This window comes from Astatotilapia calliptera, chromosome 15 (genome assembly GCF_964374335.1).
Source record: "Astatotilapia calliptera chromosome 15, fAstCal68.1, whole genome shotgun sequence".
Lineage (NCBI taxonomy): Eukaryota > Metazoa > Chordata > Actinopteri > Cichliformes > Cichlidae > Astatotilapia > Astatotilapia calliptera.
This window is the reverse complement of record NC_137436.1, coordinates 38,280,997-38,301,166: the sequence shown is the minus strand read 5'-3', so window position 1 is coordinate 38,301,166 and position 20,170 is coordinate 38,280,997. Positions and strand designations below refer to the sequence as shown.

The 20,170-nt window shown below is 41.8% G+C and overlaps 1 protein-coding gene across 2 annotated transcripts in view; it reads left to right on the top strand.

Annotated features, from left to right (window-relative positions):
• Positions 1–10,094: 10,094 nt before the first annotated feature.
• Positions 10,095–20,170, top strand: part of tsc22d2 (TSC22 domain family 2) — a 33,273-nt gene continuing 23,197 nt past the window's right edge. For both annotated transcript variants that reach the window (XM_026194274.2, XM_026194272.2), the window contains exon 1: positions 10,095–12,752. In XM_026194274.2, coding sequence (XP_026050059.1) covers positions 11,206–12,752 — 1,547 coding nt within the window. In that variant the 5' untranslated portion in view covers positions 10,095–11,205. The remainder of the gene's footprint in view (positions 12,753–20,170) is intronic.

The following is a 20,170-nucleotide window of genomic DNA, read 5'->3' as shown; positions in this document are numbered from 1 at the left end:
CCTCACAAATGCCTGTTTATGCTCGCTCTGCTTAGGCAACATGCGCCCCTGCATTACATCATACAGTAGCTTCGACGAAATAACCCAAAATCCCAAAAAAAGGGGAAACTGTTCGAGGGGATTGGAGATTTGCTCTGTTATTGTTTTGCTGCAGTTCTAAACTTTCCACATAAGCATGAAAAACATACAAGGTCGGCTCTAAGTGGGCGTGCACACTATTGTTTGCATGCTCAGCAACCTGTAGCTGGATTCATGAATCATCGAGTTTCTCTCTCTCAGACACTTGAGAGATAGTCCTTTAGGCCTAGTGGTTGGATAAAAGAGATTTCTACTGTTTTATTTGGTCGCTGCTGCGTTTTTTTTGCACAATGAAGCCATGAAGCCGTCTCGTTCAGGATTAGAGCTCAAAAATCTGCCCTCCCAAGGAATGTTCTCTCACTTCCCCTAACAGCGTTATTCAACATGTTGCAAGGGTTTTAAACCTCCAAGACCTTTAACTGTGTGCTTCTAATTATTGGTGGCTTGGTATTTTCATAATTAGGCAAATTAAGCACTTCCGTCTTGAACTGTTATTAGAAAATTACCGGAACATAGGAACATATGCATTTCTATTTCAAGCAAAGACACATTCAGGCTTTAAATAGCACGTCACTACTCTGACTGAGCACTCAAAGTACTTTTTTTTAATCACAAGCTTCATTCACCCCATCACACATGAATTCATGCAGTGCTTTATAGTGGGAGTACGGTTGGAAAACTCCTTACATATTATATGCATGTCTGCGCTCTTATTGTTTATGTCTTGTTCAGGAGTGGGAGTTTGCAACACAGTGTAGGAGTAAAACACCCCCAAAAAGGCTTGTCCTTTGTCTCTAGTGCAACGCTGAGTAGCACTTGTATGAGATTTTAGACCAGTGTGCAAAAGATCACACTGCACCATCATCACCAGTTGGGGCGGCTGTAGCTCAGGAGGTAAAGTGGGCTCCTCCAGTCTGCATGGGGAAATATCCTTGGGTAAAATACTAAATACCAGGTAGCTCTTGGTGCGTTCATTTGAGGGTTTGTGTGTGTGTGTGTGTGTGTGTGTGTGTGTGTGTGTGTGTGTGTGTGTGCTCAAATACAGTAGAAAAGCATTATAACAATAATAAAAAAAAGAGAGAGATGCTGCTATGGCTCATAGAAACCATGCTTGCTCTGCATCTTTCCTGCACTGTAATTTTGTGGTTTTTCTGGAGAAATTAAGGTGGTGCAACAAAAAGGTGAGTCAAAGCACATATGACTGGTGCTCCCAGCAGTGACTGCTAATTAATTTTTACTGTAGTTTCTGTTAGTTTCAATAAATGAAAAACAAATGCAGACATCACTGTAAATCTCAGCACAACTAGAAAGCAGTTCCCTGAACTTGTGATTTGGCTCCCAGATCCAACATTAAATTAGCCTACATGTTCTAAGATGACATTGAAGTCTTAGTCCTCCAGCTATAATTAGATTTTGATAAATTGCATTACATGTATCATTATAGTGTATGTGCACTCATCTAAGTAATACTGACAAACCGCTCTGTTGCTCTGTAACGACATGAAGCCCTCCTCTCGGGGAAGAAGACAAAGCAGGGCCTTCTCACTTCTTTGTCCCAGCTTAAAATTCTGAAGGGATTGCACTGAAGATGATGAATGCAGCTGCGTAGGGACTCAACGCCTCTGATTCAGAGTTTGAAGGGAAAATCTTGTCCAAATTCCCTGGTAGTCTCCTGAAGCATGACATTGTATGCAACCTGCCTTTGGTTTTGAAGGAAATTAGAAGGAACAAAAACACATGTTACACAAGCAGGTTCAGCAGAAATGATTTCACATGCAACGCCGATGTTGCCTTCCTTGTGTGTTGATGTTCTACACACAAGGAAGTCAACTCTATTAGTCAGAGTTTTCACAGTTAGTGGAAAAAGCTCCAAAAGGAAAAAAAACGATTATTCCGGTGAGTTTCGACGAGTTAGGTGACATATGCAGTACACTCAGTGTCAAAACAAGCCACCGAACATCACGTTATTTATGTATTGCAACATTACTTGAAAGCTCGGTTCAATGCCATGTCCATATAGGGGAAATCTTTGCATTTTATGGATTACATCACATACTGTGTTATATAATGTCAGAATATTGTGCAACAACTCATCTGGGCTTCCAATAGGCTTCCCCTGAGAGGATTTATGAGGTAAAACTATGGAATGAGAGAAAACTATGAGCAGTAGCCTCCAAAAATATAGCAGACTTTAACTCTGAGCTGTTTCTGTGCATCGCTCGAACTCACAGCCGGCCTCATGTGGGGGGAACAGAGCTGCACCTTGAAAAGCATACTCATCATGGCAGTTTGACTTTATTTAACACTTACTTTTATTAGCAGTCAGACATGGAGAAGTAAATGCTCCCGGTCAGGACTAACAAGTCAAGGTGTGTTTTCTGTGGAAACGGAGCCCAGTAAACCTGAAACCGTGCACAAGGTTCACGTGGATGTGACTTTTTTTCACTTTCAGGCTGGTCAAGTTGCCCTGAACCAACCCCTTGTACACTTCTCTCTTGGGAATCTCTTTTTTTAGCGAGTCCTGATTGATGTTTGGTCAGGCTGTTTGTTAATCATGTACTCTCAAGGGCCACAATGCTTTGCTAAAGGCCAGAAGTTCCTCAGGTTGGGCTGCTGAAAGTGACCGCTGGCCTGGACCCCGGGCCCCAAAATACAGGCGGCACAAGGCCTGTCTTGTTCCTGTGGTGGCAAACTGAAAGTGGACCCAGCGTGCTGGACTGGGACACGCTTCGCAGCACAGCCTGGTAGTCTTCGCCCTCAGACCAGAGTAAATAAACACAACCAGCTACACAAACACTTTGGCTGGGGCTGGGAAAGCCCACGCACAGCCTGCTACTAAAGGAGAGCATCTAAGTATAGAGGGCTTGTTGCAACTGATGTTGCAATATTGTTTTTACAAGGAGTTGTTTCCAGGTCCATTTAGAGAGAAACACAAAGCGATGTTCAGCTAATAAAAACATATCTAACCGTGAAACAACATACCAGAGCTGTGTGCAACAGAAAAATTACATGTTTTTACTTCAACAGTGTGGCTTTTCCCTGCTGTGCTACCCAACGATTAAAAAGATTCTTTATATAGTTTTCAACACTTGCATTCTTGCTTCTGCTTTCATTAGATTTTAAATAAAATGAGGTCTATTGCTTCGACATTTAGTCATGAATTCTCATGTTGTGGGCTGTTTTCCATCTTTTCTGTCTTATCTAAGAACCAAATGAAATTGTTTTTGTCAAGCAGACCTTGTGAGTTGCCATCCGGACATTATGTAACTGTGTAATTTAATGAGAGCGAGTTGTGTTAGGGGAATAACATAGCAATGCTATTTTCAACCTGCGCTATTCATCATCCTTGAAAAAAAAGCTTTAATGAAAATGCAAAGAAGATCAGAGTGGAGGTAGAGGTCGTAGGGTTGAAATCTGGAGTCTCTGAGCTGAGTGAAGTGTCCTTGTGTTGCATTCAAACAGAATTCATTCGGCTTTTTAGTTTTACATCAAACAAAATATTTCCAATTTTGTTCTGAACACTTGCAGGAAGTGACCGAAGCAATAAAGTGCAACCTTGTCCTTCTCATACTTTGCTTGAGTGTTTCTTTTAAAATGAAACACTGACAGCAGCTTCCTTAACCTTTGTGTGGCATTGTGGGACTTCACACTGGCATCACACATTTATTTATACAGTAATTAATTTTAAACTCCAGCTCTCTACTATGTCCAATTATGTCAGAAGTTTCTTCCTGTTGAAGCAGAGTTTTTCTTTCCCACTCTCACCAGGAGCTTTAAGACAGCTGTAAGTCATCTGATTGTAGGGTCTTTACTGTATAATAGAAAATGTGTTGAGGCGACAGTAGTAATTTGGTGCTATAAGTAAAATTGATCTGAAATGAAAAATGTGTTGTTTGGGTCCACTGGACCCGTGGGTCATGAAAGTGTAGAGGTAACCAGCTGTAAATTGGGGTTGGGAATAAACAGCTTCTCCTGTGTTGAGCTGTTTATTTGATGAAGACACTTGAAGAAGATTCTCTGCTCAGGGATTTTAGACGAGAGAGAAGATTTACTGGATAGTGTTAGGGTTCCTGAGTCCAGGACAGAGTGTTGAGTTTTGGGCCTTGTTGCAGTATTCAATGATGTTTCTTTGGTTTTAAGCCCCTGGCTCCTATCTTGGTTTTAGTTTACATCTCTTTCCTCTCTAATGTTCTTATGTCTGTTCATGTCTCTGTGTTCTGTTTTGCATTGCTTTGTCTTGATTTTGTCTTTGATTTCATGTTTAGTTACTTGCTGTTTTGTCGGTCCTTTGTCTGCACTGTCTAGTTTAACTTCCCTCTCCTCGGTATTCCTGATCTATCTCCCAGCTGTTTATCCCTCACCTCATTATCATGTGTATAAATGTCCTACCCTGGTCCTTCGTTGCCTGCTCAGTCATTGCTGCTTGTTTCCTCCATGTCAACACGCAGGAAACGGACTCCAACCCAGAACCTTACAACAAGGACTCCAACCTTCAGTAGACCAGGTGCTGTAGCAACAAAATCAATTCAGAGTGTAGTGAAAGTGAGTTTGAAGAAGCATCAGTGAACTCTGAGATGAGCCAACTTTTCAGAAATTCAAAACAGGAGATGCTCCCTGATTTAATCTAAATTCTGTTAGATTCAAAAAGAACAGCTGCATTGTGTGTGTGAAAGATTGGCAGGACGACACATCATCAAGTACAAGAAGCACTTACACAACACAGATATTTTTATAGGCTGGCACAAACAGACTATTCAACTGGGCTGAACTCTGCTTAAGATAAACATGTTTTTTTTTTCACCCATAATTTTCTGTTTGTGACAAAAATACAAAAAACGAATGGTACCTTTTTAACTAGGGTCAATTCTGAATATTAATTATGTGGTCTGCATTGTTTGGAACTGGAATAAAGTAAATATCTGTTAAGTATTTTTACTTAAATAATCATGGCTGTATTGACTTTAAAGACCCACAAATGCTGGATGAGTAACAAAAAAATGAACTCTACAAAAGAGTTAAATACATTTACTTGGAACATCTGTACTATATTTGACTAAATTAAAAGAGCATGAAGGGTGCTGACCTTAAAAACATAATTTTGTTTGTTTGTTTTATGTGGGGAAAAAACCCAAGAAACCTTCTTCCTTTGTGAAGGCAGATTAACATCTTTATTTCCCTCATGAAATAATAAATACAAATAATAAACAGAGAAATGAAGCAATACTTCTAACTACACTGTGCAAGTCTTTAAACATATTTATTCTGATGATAGAAACATGGAATTTTTCACTTGGACGTGGATGTCACTGTGCACATTTAGCTACAGCAAAGAAGAAAGTAAATAAATCTATTTATTTTCCTACATTTTAACCTTTGCAAACAATCACAGATGAGAAGTGACAGGAAATGAGAGGAAAGAGATGCAACAAAGGACCCTTGAAGGAAATTTAACTGCAGCTTTGTTCAAACCACCATGATGACTCCCCCCAGCCTGTCGCAACAGACGGCTGCCCCATCCTGAGCTGATGTCTTCCTGTTATAAGGGAGTTTTTCCTTCCTACTTTTGCCAAGTGCTTACTCATACAGGGTTGTTTGGGATTTTCTCTGCATTATTGTAGGGTCTACCTTACAATAACAAGCGCCTTAAAGTGACTGCTAATGTGATGTGGCGCTATATAAATTTAATTGTGTTGTAACCTATCATCACATTTCAATTTTTCAGATCCCTTGCAAGCTTTCACAACTTACCGCTACAAGCAAAAATAACAGAGAAATGTAAGCTTTGTGACAAGTCATGAAAAACAATCCTTCTTTACTGTAAAGCAACTGAAGCCTCTGAAATAATCAGCTATGACACATTTATTTTTCTTTGTGTCATGCACTGACCTTGTGACAAACTACCCAGCAGTTGAGCACAAGCCTTTGCTTTTTTCTGACGCAATAACCTCTAGCCATCAGGTCATTGGAAATAAGTCAATATCAGTTACTAGTGTGGATAAAATCTGGAAAAATAGGTTATGGTGTTGAAAACTAGACTAGATTAGACTTAGTTTAATGTCACTGAAAAAGTATAGAACTCAAACAATAAAGAGCAGTTTGCCATCTAATCCAAAGTGCAAGCAATATATGAACACATGCATATACAATATGTACACTCTGAGATAATACACAAGACTACACGCCCCCCATTTTGCCAAAGGTTTTATGAGCCCATATCATTAAATCTGTGTGATTCACATCTTGGGATTCGTATCTTGTGAGTAGCAATAGAGCCACTCATGCTGTCTGAGTCACTGCGGCCGCATGAATTCAAGTTTGCATTGTGAAATCACCTGGCCAGCAAACACATTACTCAGATATGAGATGTGTCACAACCGGGCTCCACCCTCCCGCTCCTCCTCCCCTTCTATTTTTAAACAGGTTTTACTTCTGTCCATAATGAAAATATTTCTGTCCCCAGAGGAGTGAGCGCTCAAGGCCACATGTGTTAATGCCCTCCAGTTTATGGGCCTTTACGTTACTATAACAAAAGCTACTTTTTAAGAATGTGTTTTTTTAAATGGTAAATGGCCTGTATTTGTTTATTTTCTAGTCCCTAAGGACCCCAAAGCGCTTTACACAATCTGTCATCCACCCATTCACACACACATTCACACACTGGTGATGGCGGCTACATTGTAGCCACAGCCACCCTGGGGCGCACTGACAGAGGCGAGGCTGCTGGACACTGGCGCCACCGGGCCCTCTGACCACCACCAGTGGTCAGAGGGCCAGTTTATTTTAACAAACTTAGAGAAACAAAATGATAATCTGAGATAATAATGGAAATTACACAGCAAGAATGACAAACTAATGGGAATGACACAAAGGCCATGTTTGGAAAGCACTGACAGCAGCTCTTCGTGTCCGGTCATGCCGGATGATAACCCAGACAGTCTGAGTTTGTACCAGGATTAAAAGGCTTCATCGTGTGGGCAGTTTCAACAAATAAAAAGATATAAATGTGGATTTTGTTTCATTTTACATTTGTTTGAATTATAGTCCAAATTAAGCAGTTGAAAGCTTGTGAAACAGGTTTCCCACAGATATACTCACATATACAATTTACAAAATTATCTCTAACTCAAAAGACAAACAGCTTAACCCTGTGTGCACTGAATTTAACAAAAAACAAATACTGTGTGAACATATTCATAATAATAATAATAATAATAATAATAATAATAATAATAATAATGGATTGCATTTATATAGCACTTTTCGGGGCCATCAAAGCGCTTTACAATTCCACTATTCATTCACTCTCACATTCACACACTGGTGGAGGCAGCTACAGTTGTAGCCACAGCTGCCCTGGGGCACAGAGTGAGCACCATTTTTGCAGATATTGTATGAAAACGAATCGTTAGTTATGATCTGCTGCCTATCTTGGCCAGGTCTCCCTTGAAAAAGAGGTTTTTAATCTCAATGGGATCTTCCTGGTTAAATAAAGGTTAATAAATAAATAAATTAGTTTGAAACTGTGCAAAAGCCGCTTCATCCTGTGTGCAAGAATCAGAAGAAAAATACCTTATTAATCCTTAAGGAAACTCCAAGACAATAAGAACAGTAACAGTCTGAACTAAATTAAATAATACAATTTATTGCAAAGTTAAATGATATAATATATTTAAATGAATGTAATTATAAATATCCACAATATTACAGCGATTAAATATATGATATGATTGACATTTCACTGTAAACTATAAAACTTGTTATTTGTTATTTTCACTATAGAGGATGTGCAAAAGGGTGTAACTAATGTACTTGTGTACTGTACAACAAGATGAAGGAATTGTATGGAGAGAGAGAGACACAGGCAGGAATGATTTCCTGTGTTGTTCAGTGGTGCTTTTCGGTAATCTCAGTCTCTCACTGAACATGCTCCTGTGACTGGCCAGCATGTCGTGGAGTGGGTGGGAGGTATTGTCTAGCAGGTATTATAAGGTATTGCCCTTATCTTGGACAACATCCGCCTCTACAACACCACCTTAAGGGAGTCCAGCTCCATCCCCAAACATTACTGGCCTCGAGGATCAGTTTATTGAGTCTGTTGGCATCTGCGACCCTCAACCTGCTGCCCCAGCATGCAGCAGCATAGAGGATGGCACTGGCCACAATAGACTCTGACAGCATTGACCGACAAATGTTGAAAGACCTCAGCCGCCCCAAGTGCAGAGGTGTTTTTAACAGAGCCCAGTTTATTGTCTATATGTACTCCGAGGTATTTATAGTCCTCCATTGTCCACACTGAACCGCTGGATTGAAACAGGGATCACTGGTTTCCTGGTCCCTGCCACGCTGCTTGGCCATGTGTACATTCTTCCACATGTTGACTATTGCAACCCCCCTCAACCCCCCCAGCTCCACCCCCAACAAAAAAACAAAAAACAAAAACACACACAGACAAAAAAACAAAAACACTAATTATTTGTTTCTCACAAACACTCTGTCATATAATTTGACCTCTGGTCAACCTGCCCATGAGCCAAGTGAATCATTTCCTGTCTCATGGACACAACTGGGAATGACAATTGGCAGTCTTCCAACAACTGTGATGTATTGGAATTAATTGTTTTGACAAATGACACAACTGATCTGGACCCGTATTTTCTGTTAGGATGTGTGAGCTCACAGATTTCAGTGAGGGATAAAACTTTAAGACTGAGTGTAATTATCAGCTAGACGTTAATGGTGGTAAATTAATATTTTAAAAAAATTACAACCACAATCCCCCCAAAATTAGGACAGTGTGTAAAATGTAAAACAGAACACAGTGATTTTCAATTCTCATAAATCCAATGAAAAAGACACATCCAATGTTGAAACTTCCAAAACTTTAAGGAAACAATAAGGTCATTTTGAATTTGATGGCAGCAATACGTGTCAAAAAGGTTTGACAGGGCCATGTTTATCACCGTTATCACCTTTTAACAGCAGTCCATAAGCCCAAGGAGACCAGCTGATGGACTTGGATCGGAGCATATGTTGCTGTAGAACCTGTATAAGCCTTTCAGGATTGATGGGGCCTTTCCAGATGTGCGAGTTGTCAATGCCGTAGGCACTAACGCACTCCTATACCATCAGAGACACAGGCTTTTTAAAGGACTAATGATAAAATAATGAGCTTGATGGTCCCTCTTCTCTTTAGTCAGGAGGATGGAACGTCCATGTTTACTAAAATGAATTAAAAATTTTGATTCAACAGTTTTCCTTCTTTTTTGCATGATAGAGCTTTAACCTCGTTTGTGGATAGCATAACAAACACAGTGTTCACAGTGTTTCTGAAATTGTGTCCAAATTTGTGGAGGAGGATGTTTGCAGATTTGTGAAGTCTGCATCTGTAAGTTGCTCTTTTTATATTATGTTGCCAGATACCCTAACCTACAGCATGTTCCTCCAGTTGTGTCTCTCAAATATCACTTTCTTTTCCAGCTTTTTGTTGCACCATCCAAAATTTTTTGAGATGTTTTGCTCCCCTTGAATTCACAATTCGCTCATATTTTCTATGAAATAGTTATATTAAATATTACATTATATGGTTTTTGAGATTAGAAAATGATTACATTGAGTTTCTATTTACATAGCACCCTTACTTTCTTTAGAATTGGGACTGTGTGATAAAAGCTTCATGTCAACGTTTTCCAGCAGCAACAGCCTAATGTGAGATCTTCTCATGTGTATGATCTGTTTTTCACTTTTAAGTTGTAGTAACTTTTAGTCACAGATATTAATACACAGCACTAAGCTGAGTTACTTAAGCAAGCTTTGAATGATTATGATAGGCGCTCTAAGATTAATTAAATGATTCATCCATAAACAATTACCCGTCATGACTCACTGCCACGACTCTATAAAATATTAGGTATGGATCAAAAGTACATGTGTCACGCATTATTCCCGTATAGAAACCGATTCTTGTAAAAGAGGTCAGTTTAAAGGCGTACAGCTAAAAATAAACTGTTGCTTTTTTAACTAAGAAGATTTATGGGGGCGCTGTCGAATATGAAACGCTGTAATACATGGCAATACACAAAAGGTGGATTTAAAATCAGTTTGAAAACACAAAAAAACAAACAGTTCAATCTATAAACGAAACACTGGCGGAATCGTTCCGCTTCCACTGCGTGTGTGACGTCAACCGGAACTGACGACGGCAATGAACGGAGTCGTTTTTAATGTAAAAGGTTTTAACGTAAAATAAACTATAGTTTTTTTTATTTTTGGCAGGTTTAAATTGAAAGATTTGATATATTTAAAAATGTGCCTTTAATTTGTGAAATTCACTTTTAAGATATCCGAAAAGTAGTTTGACCTCCATACCCAGGATGCACTTCGGCTTGCCATCTTGTCGCGTAAGGAGAGCGGCGGGCAGGAGTTAGCTGCCCGTTAGCTCACAGCCGCCGTAGTAAAGTGGTTATCTGTCAGCTAGTTGCTAGTAGCTGCTGCCAAAAGTGAGCTGTCCCCACGGCGAGAGCCAAACTTCGCCGACTTTGGGACGTTTTCTTCCCACACTGCTGGATTATATATTATTTTTTGACAAGCCGAGGAGTTGTTTACATCATGATGTCGCACATGCTGGTGCCGAGGTAGGGAAAAGTAGCTAACATCAGATAACTTGGCTAACTGCTCAGAAGTACATATATAGCTGAGAGAGGAGAGTGGTCTGAGACACCGGGCCCGCCTCAGACTAAAGTACCGGTGGCAGCTGCTCAGCAAGAACTTTGACAAGGGCCTGTTTACAACTCCGCTGCCGGGACACAAGGAAGGCCGACCGTGTGTGTATGTGTGTGAGGGACAGTGTGTGAGAGGGAGAGAGAGGCCGGGAGGAGGAGAAGAGCTTCGGCCCGTCTGCTGCGACCGGACACCGCGGAAACGTTGCGGGACTCCTGTCGTGGTCTGGCCTCGGTTGTGACACGTTTTTTTTCCTCGGACAGGAGGGAGAAGAAAGAGGAACGGTATGGAAATGTACTGTGACGGTACATGCCTGTGTCAAATCCTTTATCTGTGAACACTTAGCAAGAGCAGTAAGCACAGCTCTTGGTTTCATCTGGGAGCTGACAGAACTTGACGCAGTTAGTCAACATGTCGAAAATGCAGGCGAAGAAGAAAAGTTGTTTCCAGATCACGAGTGTAACGCAGGCTCAGGTGGCGGCGAACACCATCCCTGACGACGCCGAGAGCTTGGACGATCCGGACGAATCCCGGACGGAGGATGTGTCGTCGGAAATATTTGACGGCTCTCGGGGTGAACTGGGGGTGTGTGACAGGAGCTCATCCGAGGAAACCTTAAGCAATGCCGGGGAGTCTCAGGAGGGCCAGCTGCCTAACACGGGGCCTGTCAACGGGGGGCTCTCTCATAATATCAGTATGGTCTCTGGGCGTGCTACCCCACATAGTGTTGGAGGAAGTGTGGGCATGTCAGCTACAGCTCAGCCCTTTGTTTCAGGCTCAGCCACCACTGCGGTCCCTGGTTCCACTGTATCTAGCACTGCTGCTCAGACAGCTCCCGTGAGCACCAACTTTACTTCCCGTTTCAGAGTTATCAAACTTGACCATGGTACTGGAGAGCCCTTCAGACGGGGCAGGTGGACATGTACTGAGTACTATGAGAGAGATTCAGATTCAAATATTAATCGGAGTGACAGTATAAAGTCCACTTTGACTCATGACCTCAGTTTAGACCGGGACAGTGGATTAGGAGCCACTGGTAATTCTGTCTTCACTAGCAGTTCTCAGACTTTGGACACCACCACGGAGAGCGGCTACTCTGCCTCTGTTGGAAACCCCGCCCACCCACACCCTTCAGAGTCTTGGCAGCAAGGCTACAGCTTGGCTTCTCAGATAGGAAGCGGAGCAAGTGCCTTCCAACCCACGGGGTACACAACTTCATCATCACAGCAATCATATCAGGCTCAGGTTAATATGTTGCCTGTAGCTGCTCAGACCTTCCCCTCTAACAGCTTCAATGGTGTGCACCAATCTACAATGCAGCAGAATACTTCCATGCCTGCTGCCCCACAGGCCCAGCAGTTTCCTTACTCAACTCATCAGCCCCACTTTGGCTCGAGCGCTCAGAACCTTCCTGTGACTTCCATTGCTGTAGGACCCCCAACTAGACAAGTGTCCCCACCTGTAATGACCCCTACTGGTCCTGGATCAGTGGTGCCAGGTGGAGAAGCAGCTTCAGCCCAGGGCCTATCGCTGCAAGCTGGTGGCGCACCATCTATGGTAGCCCCCTGTCAGGCCGCTGGTCAGACTCAGCCTTCAGGAGGGTTAGGCATTGCTCCTGCACCTTCCACCACCACTACCTCTCACAGCGGTGGCCATAATGTGCCTTCCACAGTGCCCAGTATAACCAACACTTCTCCGGGTGTGCCAAGTCCCGGACACCCAGGAGGACATATCCAGCTCCAGGGGGCTCACGGAGGAGCCACAGTAGGCCTTCCCCCCGTCTTCAGTAACCAGCCAGATGATAGCGGACCGAATACTGATGCCCTACCTCAGCACACTGCCGGTGTGGTGCCAGAAAAAGATGGTGTGAATCCTCTCAGCGAGGGCCCCAACCCACCCTCTCCTGCTGTCAACAGCCTCTTTGGCATCCATATTACCATGGATATGGACGGGGACAGGTAAGAGAGTAAACAAATGCCTACAAGAAATTTTCATTTATTTATTTGTACTTAAAATCTAGCACTAATAGACTTCTACAGCTAGCGACTTTGTATCTGGAAGTGTGCCCTCACACTAAGCATTGTTGTTTCATTCTGGAGCAGTGTGGTCATACTCAACACTGTGTAGAACACCTCTTTCGTCATCACTGCCCAAATAAAGCATGTTGTGACTAAGTATTCAGTAGTACAAACACAAAGCAGTATTTAATTTTTTTTTTCCGAGTTATGTTTTTGAGGAAGTTTGGATTCGAGGAGTAGAGGGCAAATAAAAACGGGTGTAGATGGGAGCTAATTTCTGTCTTTGTCAGTAATGGGGCACTCACACTGGATCAAGTCCATACTGAATAGTTGTCTTTTCACCATCCCTTAAACTCCTGTTCAGCCACAGAATGTGTCTCTGCTTTTGACTGGACGATAACGGGCTCTCGAATAAGTTGCAACACAGACAGTAGGTGTTATGCAGCCACCTCCCCAAATGTGGCTTTAAAAAAAAAAAAAATTCTCCTTTCTGTCGAGAGATGGTTAGCATACTCACCATGAGCAGTTTTCCCAGTCTTCCCAACCTTGTTAATGCAGACGCCTCACTTGCTTACACAGTGGGCTTCTAATGTACACGTGGTCTACTTTAGGGTCTGTCGAATGGCCTTTGCAGACCTTGAGCTGAAATGTTGCTGGTCTTTTCGACGCAGACAGTACTGCTGGAGAGGTGATGTCTGAGCCAAGAATAACCTGGATGGCGTACACACACACACACACACACACACACACACACACACACACACGTGTGTTGGTCTCTGTTTATTAATGTGCTTATTGTGCATGACATAGTTAGAGCAGTAGGGTGTGTGTGTTTGAGGAGAAGAGTCCTGATTTTTATTGCCTTTAGTCCAGATACTGATGAAGCAAGTCATATTTGCTGGAGATTTTTTGTCTTAGCAGCATTAAACAAGGCTGAATATAATGAGCGGATCGCAGTGTGCGTCATCATAAAGTGCCGATTTCTTGCTGTGCACGTGCGTGAGACTGAGTGAACGAAGGTGACATCAGTGATTGTGTAGATTGTGGCAACAGGACAGGACGTGTCAAGAAGGTGGTGTGGACAGACGGGAGACACACACCTACATGACAAACACCTGTGGAAATGATAGTAGGCACGTAAGCTGTTTGTGTGTCAGCAATGACACAGCTGACCAAGTCAGCTGAACGATAGCTACCTTCTGCTCTGTCTACTTTAAGGTCTGTTCTGAGTCGTCAATGTTGAAACATCAACTTCATTCAGTGTTGACTCATGATATTCTGATATATTGTCTTTGTGTGCACTCGCTCTGCTCTAACATTGTAGCAGTACTGTGTGCTGACATAGGTCCATCACAATTAGCATTACAGCAACATGGATAGTGTTACATTGATCTAATATCAAATGCCGCCCCTCTAAACCCAGGCTCAATAGGTTTAGTTAAAATTCCAGTTCAAAGATTCTTGGTCCTGCACATGACATGGGGCATATTCAACTGATGAAAAACTAGTTGAGCTCATTCGGCTACATGGGGTGACGCTTTCTGATGCTTAGAAATGTTGTTTAAAAGCCTTTTTTTTTTTTTTAATTTAAAATTTATTTATTTATTTTTTTCCCCTGCCCCGAGGTCTGACCTGAAACTGTAAGAGATGCTGTGCCCTGTTACAAGCATACAGAGTAGATTTTGACCTTTTGGTTAAAGTTCATATGTCAGTACTTCAGTTTTTCACTTTTCCTCCTTTGTTGCTGCTCGTGGCTGCAAGTGCATGTTGCTATTTATGAAACAAATATAACATTTTATCTGTTTCACGTGCTCATTTTTCACAGACCTCAAAACCTTTGTGAGGAGAGGTTGTGGGGAAAAACGAGTTGGGCTGCCGGTGGCATCATTTTTATGCACATCTCTTAAAGTGTCATGTTAACTTGTAACTCATAACTCTTGTAAGTCTCAGATAGAAACGGATTGTAAAAAAGGAAAAGTTTTTAATGAAACACACCCAGCTTGTCCTCTTCCCGTTGGGTGAACGATCGCTGTCTCGCTTAGGAATCTGTTCCAAGTTTCATTGTTCTGTTTTGAATTAGAGTGCATCACAAAAAGTGGAACAAAGCATTGTGGGGGTGGAGTTGTGAGATGACAATGATTTTCCTCCAGCTTGGAATGGTTAGTGTCTATGCTCGGCGGTCTTCGCCAAATAAAGTGATGAAGCTGCCCCGGGACAAATCGATTTCCATCAGTTGGAGCAGTTGGCTCTCAACTCTCCCATTCCTAACTGTTGTAACGCCTCAGTTAGGAATGTTAATTAATAATGTGTAATTGATGACATTGTTTCAAGCGGCCCAGCAGTGGAGGCTTAATTATGCAACAGGATAAAATGCAGTCTGCAGCTAATTCTGAGACTGTTTGCCATTTTGTTGTTTCATTTTCAGGAACTGAACATAAATCAGATTGATTATGTACCTGTAGGTCATGTGATTATGCTTTAAAAATGCCTTCTGTTTTCACGTGTTATTACTAAAAAATACTACTCCTGGTTTATTTATATCCCGGTACTTTGCCCCATGCCCTCCACTTCTTACTAGAGCCTTTTTCCTTACATCTGACTTTTCTCAGCTGCTCCCGCACAGCGTCCACCTTTCCCTGCCCGATACCGTTGCCATTTTTCTTGAGGAAGTTCAGGCAGGTCCTGTTTGTTTTCTGTTTGTCTTTTTGAAATACTGTTTTGACTCATTTTCTGTGCTAAAGTGTAGGTTTGGCTGAGATGAAGCTTCCAAAATGGTGAAAATGAAAGATTAATTACAGCTTCTGTATATTGTTGCAAGTGATTATCTTGTATGGGTGGTGATCATGTAGATTATATGGCTTTGAGACCTTTACAGAAGCAGATTAGTGGTGAGAAAGCCCACGTCCGAATCAGTCTTTACCTCAACAGACCAACAGTACAAAGTCCATGTTTTTTTTGTTTTGTTTTTAAAAGGGAAGAGAAGCAGTGTCATGTGTCTGACATGTTTTGCTCAGACACCTACTCTCACCAACAACATGAAAGAGCGTTTCTGTAGTGAGGACCCATCCGATCTGCAGAATCTGCCATCATGTGGTGACAGAGAGGGCAGTGCCGTAAACTGATTGTCATGACGTTGTCAGAGGTTTACATGTGGAAATGGCTTGTTTACCTTTCCTCACCTTTGTGCATATAAGCACCTTCATATTTGAGAGCTCCACACTGAGTTGTATGCGAAGAATATGAACGGCAGTAACCCAAGTGAAGGGAAATTTCCGGTCATTCTGCATGTTTGAAACAGCTACCATATAATCACACGCTTTGGTTTATAAACTTTAGGTTTCCACCAGATTAAAAGACTGCTGCTCTTATCTGCAAAGCAAGCTGATCTACATGTGCCAACCAAAAGAGGGCAAGACAGCTGCCAGACTTTCTCAACTTCCCTGACAGTCCACTAATGTCAGCACAGTAAAGTTGCGGAAACTCAAATATTACGCTGTGAATTTCTCCTCATTCACATTGAATGTCACACAAAGCTTTGTGAAAGGTCAGACGCACAGTGAGTTCAGTTTTAGGGGAAACTGTGATTGATCTGCCTCCAGAGGAGTTACACTCCTGCAGCATTTTAGGGGAAGAGTGATACTCAGTTAGTGGAGAGTCATTTTACTGGAAGGGGGGCAACATTTAATGCAGATGGCATTCTTTAAAGCAGCTGCCAGCAAGAATGTGTTAACAGTGGATTGACTTAAAGCTGAGTAAGAGCTTAGCGAGTAGCTCAACGGTTAGCCTGTAATGGTTCTCAGCTGACTATTTTGTCACAAATGAGTTGTTTTGGATCTCATCTAAAGAAGAATACTTAAGCCACCTTTTCCACAGTTTCTCTCTTCCATGCCTATAATATATATTGGTAACTAGGGCTGCCACAAACGATTATTTTGATAGTCGACTAGTCACCGATTATTTTTGCGATTAGTCGACTAATCAGATCATCATCCACTGGACGTAAAACTACAGCTTATTGCACCAGCAGCATCTGCTCTTATATAACTATCATTAGCTGACAGCTTTAAGTGTTTACGGTATGTGCTAACTAAAAATAAAGACAAGATGATCGTTTATTAAATTTTAATGAAATTTGCAGATTGTTTCGGTGAATTTTAATAAACTCCTTGCTATCTAAAATATAACAGGACACTGGAGTATATTCTTGAGCATCTCACACTTCTGATAATCAGTTGTTTATTCAGCTGTGTAAAAACTATAACTTTAATCTCAGGATTTTCTCAGGAACAAATAAAATACTAAAAAAGCCAAACAATAACATTTTGAAGTTATCTAAGTGACTTATATATATTAACCTGAGTAGCGAAAGACGGCAGTGGGTTTGAAAACGATTTGCCGGTAAGCCTTGCCCCCGGCTAGCTATCGAGCTAGTGGGTAACAGACTTCTCCGAAAACGTCGGAGCGCTTTTGAAAATATGTGGTGTCTTGATAAACTGAGCAGATATTTGAGGTTTCCACAGCTACATTCTCGCCTGAAAATATGTTAAACATTTATTTTGTGATCCAGAAAGAATAATAAGAGTAACATTAAAACTAACTAGCTGCCGCCATTGTTGGAAACTGAGCTGGGCTGCGCTATGAATTCTGGGACACAGCTTCTTCTTCTTCGGGGTTTAACGGCAGCTGGCATCCTTGTACATGCAGTGCTGCCATCTTCTGTTTCAGTCCGTTATTACACTCCTAAATCCTACAACTTATTCCTGCGTCTTTTGGGATCTTACAAAGCTTCAAACGACGCGTCGACTATTAAATCAGTCGTGGACGATTTTGATAGTCGACGTAATTGTGACTAGTCGACTAATCGTGGCAGCCCTATTGGTAACTTTTGGTAATATTTTTCCTTAAGAAAGCATGTCTACTTTCAGTTTTGATAGTCTGAATGTGCATGTGTTGTAGTGCCTTACCCCCTTTGACTTGTAGTTGGAAAAGATTGAGAACAGTGTGGGATGAACAGGCAGGTTTGGGGATGGTGTCTGTGTGTGTGTGTGTGTGTTGGTTGGTTTGGTTTCTATAGTGCCTGGAGACAAGGCAGCAGCTATTTTCCACAGATAGCTGACCTGCCTGAACTTCCAGGGGACATATTCCAGGACTGCTGAATGGCTGTGATTGTGGGATGCCCCGGGCTGGAGACTGAGCAAGCGGGTCTGCAACAGCTCCGTTTTTGGGCGAGACCTCTCAGCTTGCCCTCCTGTCTGTCTCCGTCTAGCGTGCCGGCTCTGTTTCTTGAAACGGAGCTGGTAACACACTCTGTCTGTTTCTAAACTGCTGATGCAGTTTTTTTTGTTTGCCATAACTGTCTTTTCTGGTTTAATTAAATAACAGTGCTGTTCTTTCATCAGAAGCCTCAGGTCATACTTGGGCTTCCCTCTGCTTTAAATTTGTGCTGGAAGTTTAGGGGTTGAGCAATCACCAGCATTTTTTACATGCTTAATAACCGACCAAATCTGGCTTTTAATCGTGCCTCCTCAAACTACCCTTACAGTGCTGATTACTGGTTTCACTAACTTGGCCAAAAATGGCCCTCTTCATGTGATGGCACAGTAAATTGATTTTAAGATTTTTTTTCTTAGGTTTTTTTATTTTATTTTATTTTTATAAATAAAGACTCACAGAGGTCAGTGGTGTGAGGTAAAGTGGCGGAAAAAGTTAGCATAGCAGGACCCACCCTGTTATCGCAGCAAGATGTGGTCAGGGGATCACTTCCAAATAGGACGGGTCTGCCAAGGCAAGTAAACAGCCAAGAGCCTGGCGGGCCACTGTAGCTAACTCAGTTTGTGCTGGAAGCAAAGCAATTAAATCAACCTGAGTACGTTCCAGGAATGAGGACAATGTCTGTAAACCGATGGTGTTTTTTCAAATCTGAGTATAAAACAGGTTCGACTGAGTGGTTACAGTATGATAGTTATGCTTCAGCTCTTTTCAAAGGGTGGCCTCCCAGGTGAGGGACTAGCTGTTGACAGGTCCTCGTTGCCAGTTTGTACTTCCTACATGTGACTGATGTGTAATGTTCCAGTCCATGTTAGCGATGTCACCAGAAGCAATACTTCTGCTGTACCAATCGATACCTAAATTCTGAAAACGCAGTGTTATTTGTTTTTTATTTGGAAACTGTTGACAGCGGATGTACAGAGGCAGTGAGGGACAGCATATGGCTACACGTTTTAAAGTCTAGCCTTATCATGCTGTAAGAAGAAGCAAACCCACAAACGAAGGAAAAACTACATGTGGAAGACGTACACTGGTGCAGCCTGATACTGAAAAAGCAAAAAAGCTGGATTGAATGTTGGCAACAATGAACTGATCCATGGTTTGATCCATTCAGTCCTGTAGTGTCGTGTGTTGACTGTGCGATAGCTTAGCTGCTAGCAGCAAAACTAAGCTTAGCGATGTGGCTGCAGGTTGGAGATATTTCACAGCTGCAACACTCACACATTCTGTTTGTGTGTTTGCAAAAGTGTTTTCTTAGCTACAAACGCTGAACATGAATCGACATGATCAGAAAGACTTCACCACAGCGATGCTTTCTCTCGACGCTTGTTATTTGGTTTATATATTATATTTGGTTTAACAGTTGTTGGGAAGTTTTTAGTAACATAATGAATTCTCCCCAATTCGATTATATGACACTTTACTCCAGCTGTTTGGCAGCTCCCCATGCAAAAAGCCTATGAGAAGGAAAAGTAAATAAATTCGATTAATAGCGCCTTTTCATTTTAAAACAATTTTCATTTAATTCACACAATCCTCACAGTTAGGATTACAGCTTATTAATTTAAAACTGGTATCGGATTGGTAGCTGTAGATGCCCACACCCAAGGTATTCGATTGGATTGGAAAATGCTGGATTGTTGCATCTCTGCTTAGTAATGCGTGCAGAAGGTTGGCTGACCTGTTGCTGGCTGTGAATTTACCTGATATTACACGTGCTATTTGCACATCGGTGCAGGTGGATACCATGTGGACTTTTCACCAGTCAACTTATTAGTGCAACAGCATTTGATGTGCCGATCAAACTCCGTCAGTGAAAAGCTTGTCACGTGTACAATTGTTATGTAGCAGATGATAAAATGCTTACCAGCGGTATCTGTGATTACCAGGAAACTGTATCATGGTTTGTTTTCTTGAGGTTTCTTTATTTAAAGTCTAAATGTAGTTTTGTTTTTTCTCTTTGCGACTGCTAGTGCTTTCAGTTTTAGGAAGTGAGTTTAGGCTAAGGGCCAAGAAAATCCTTTTTCCACTTTCACTGGCCTGTTCAGACCAAAATTGCATGCAACTCGGTGACCATTAGGGCACTTTTG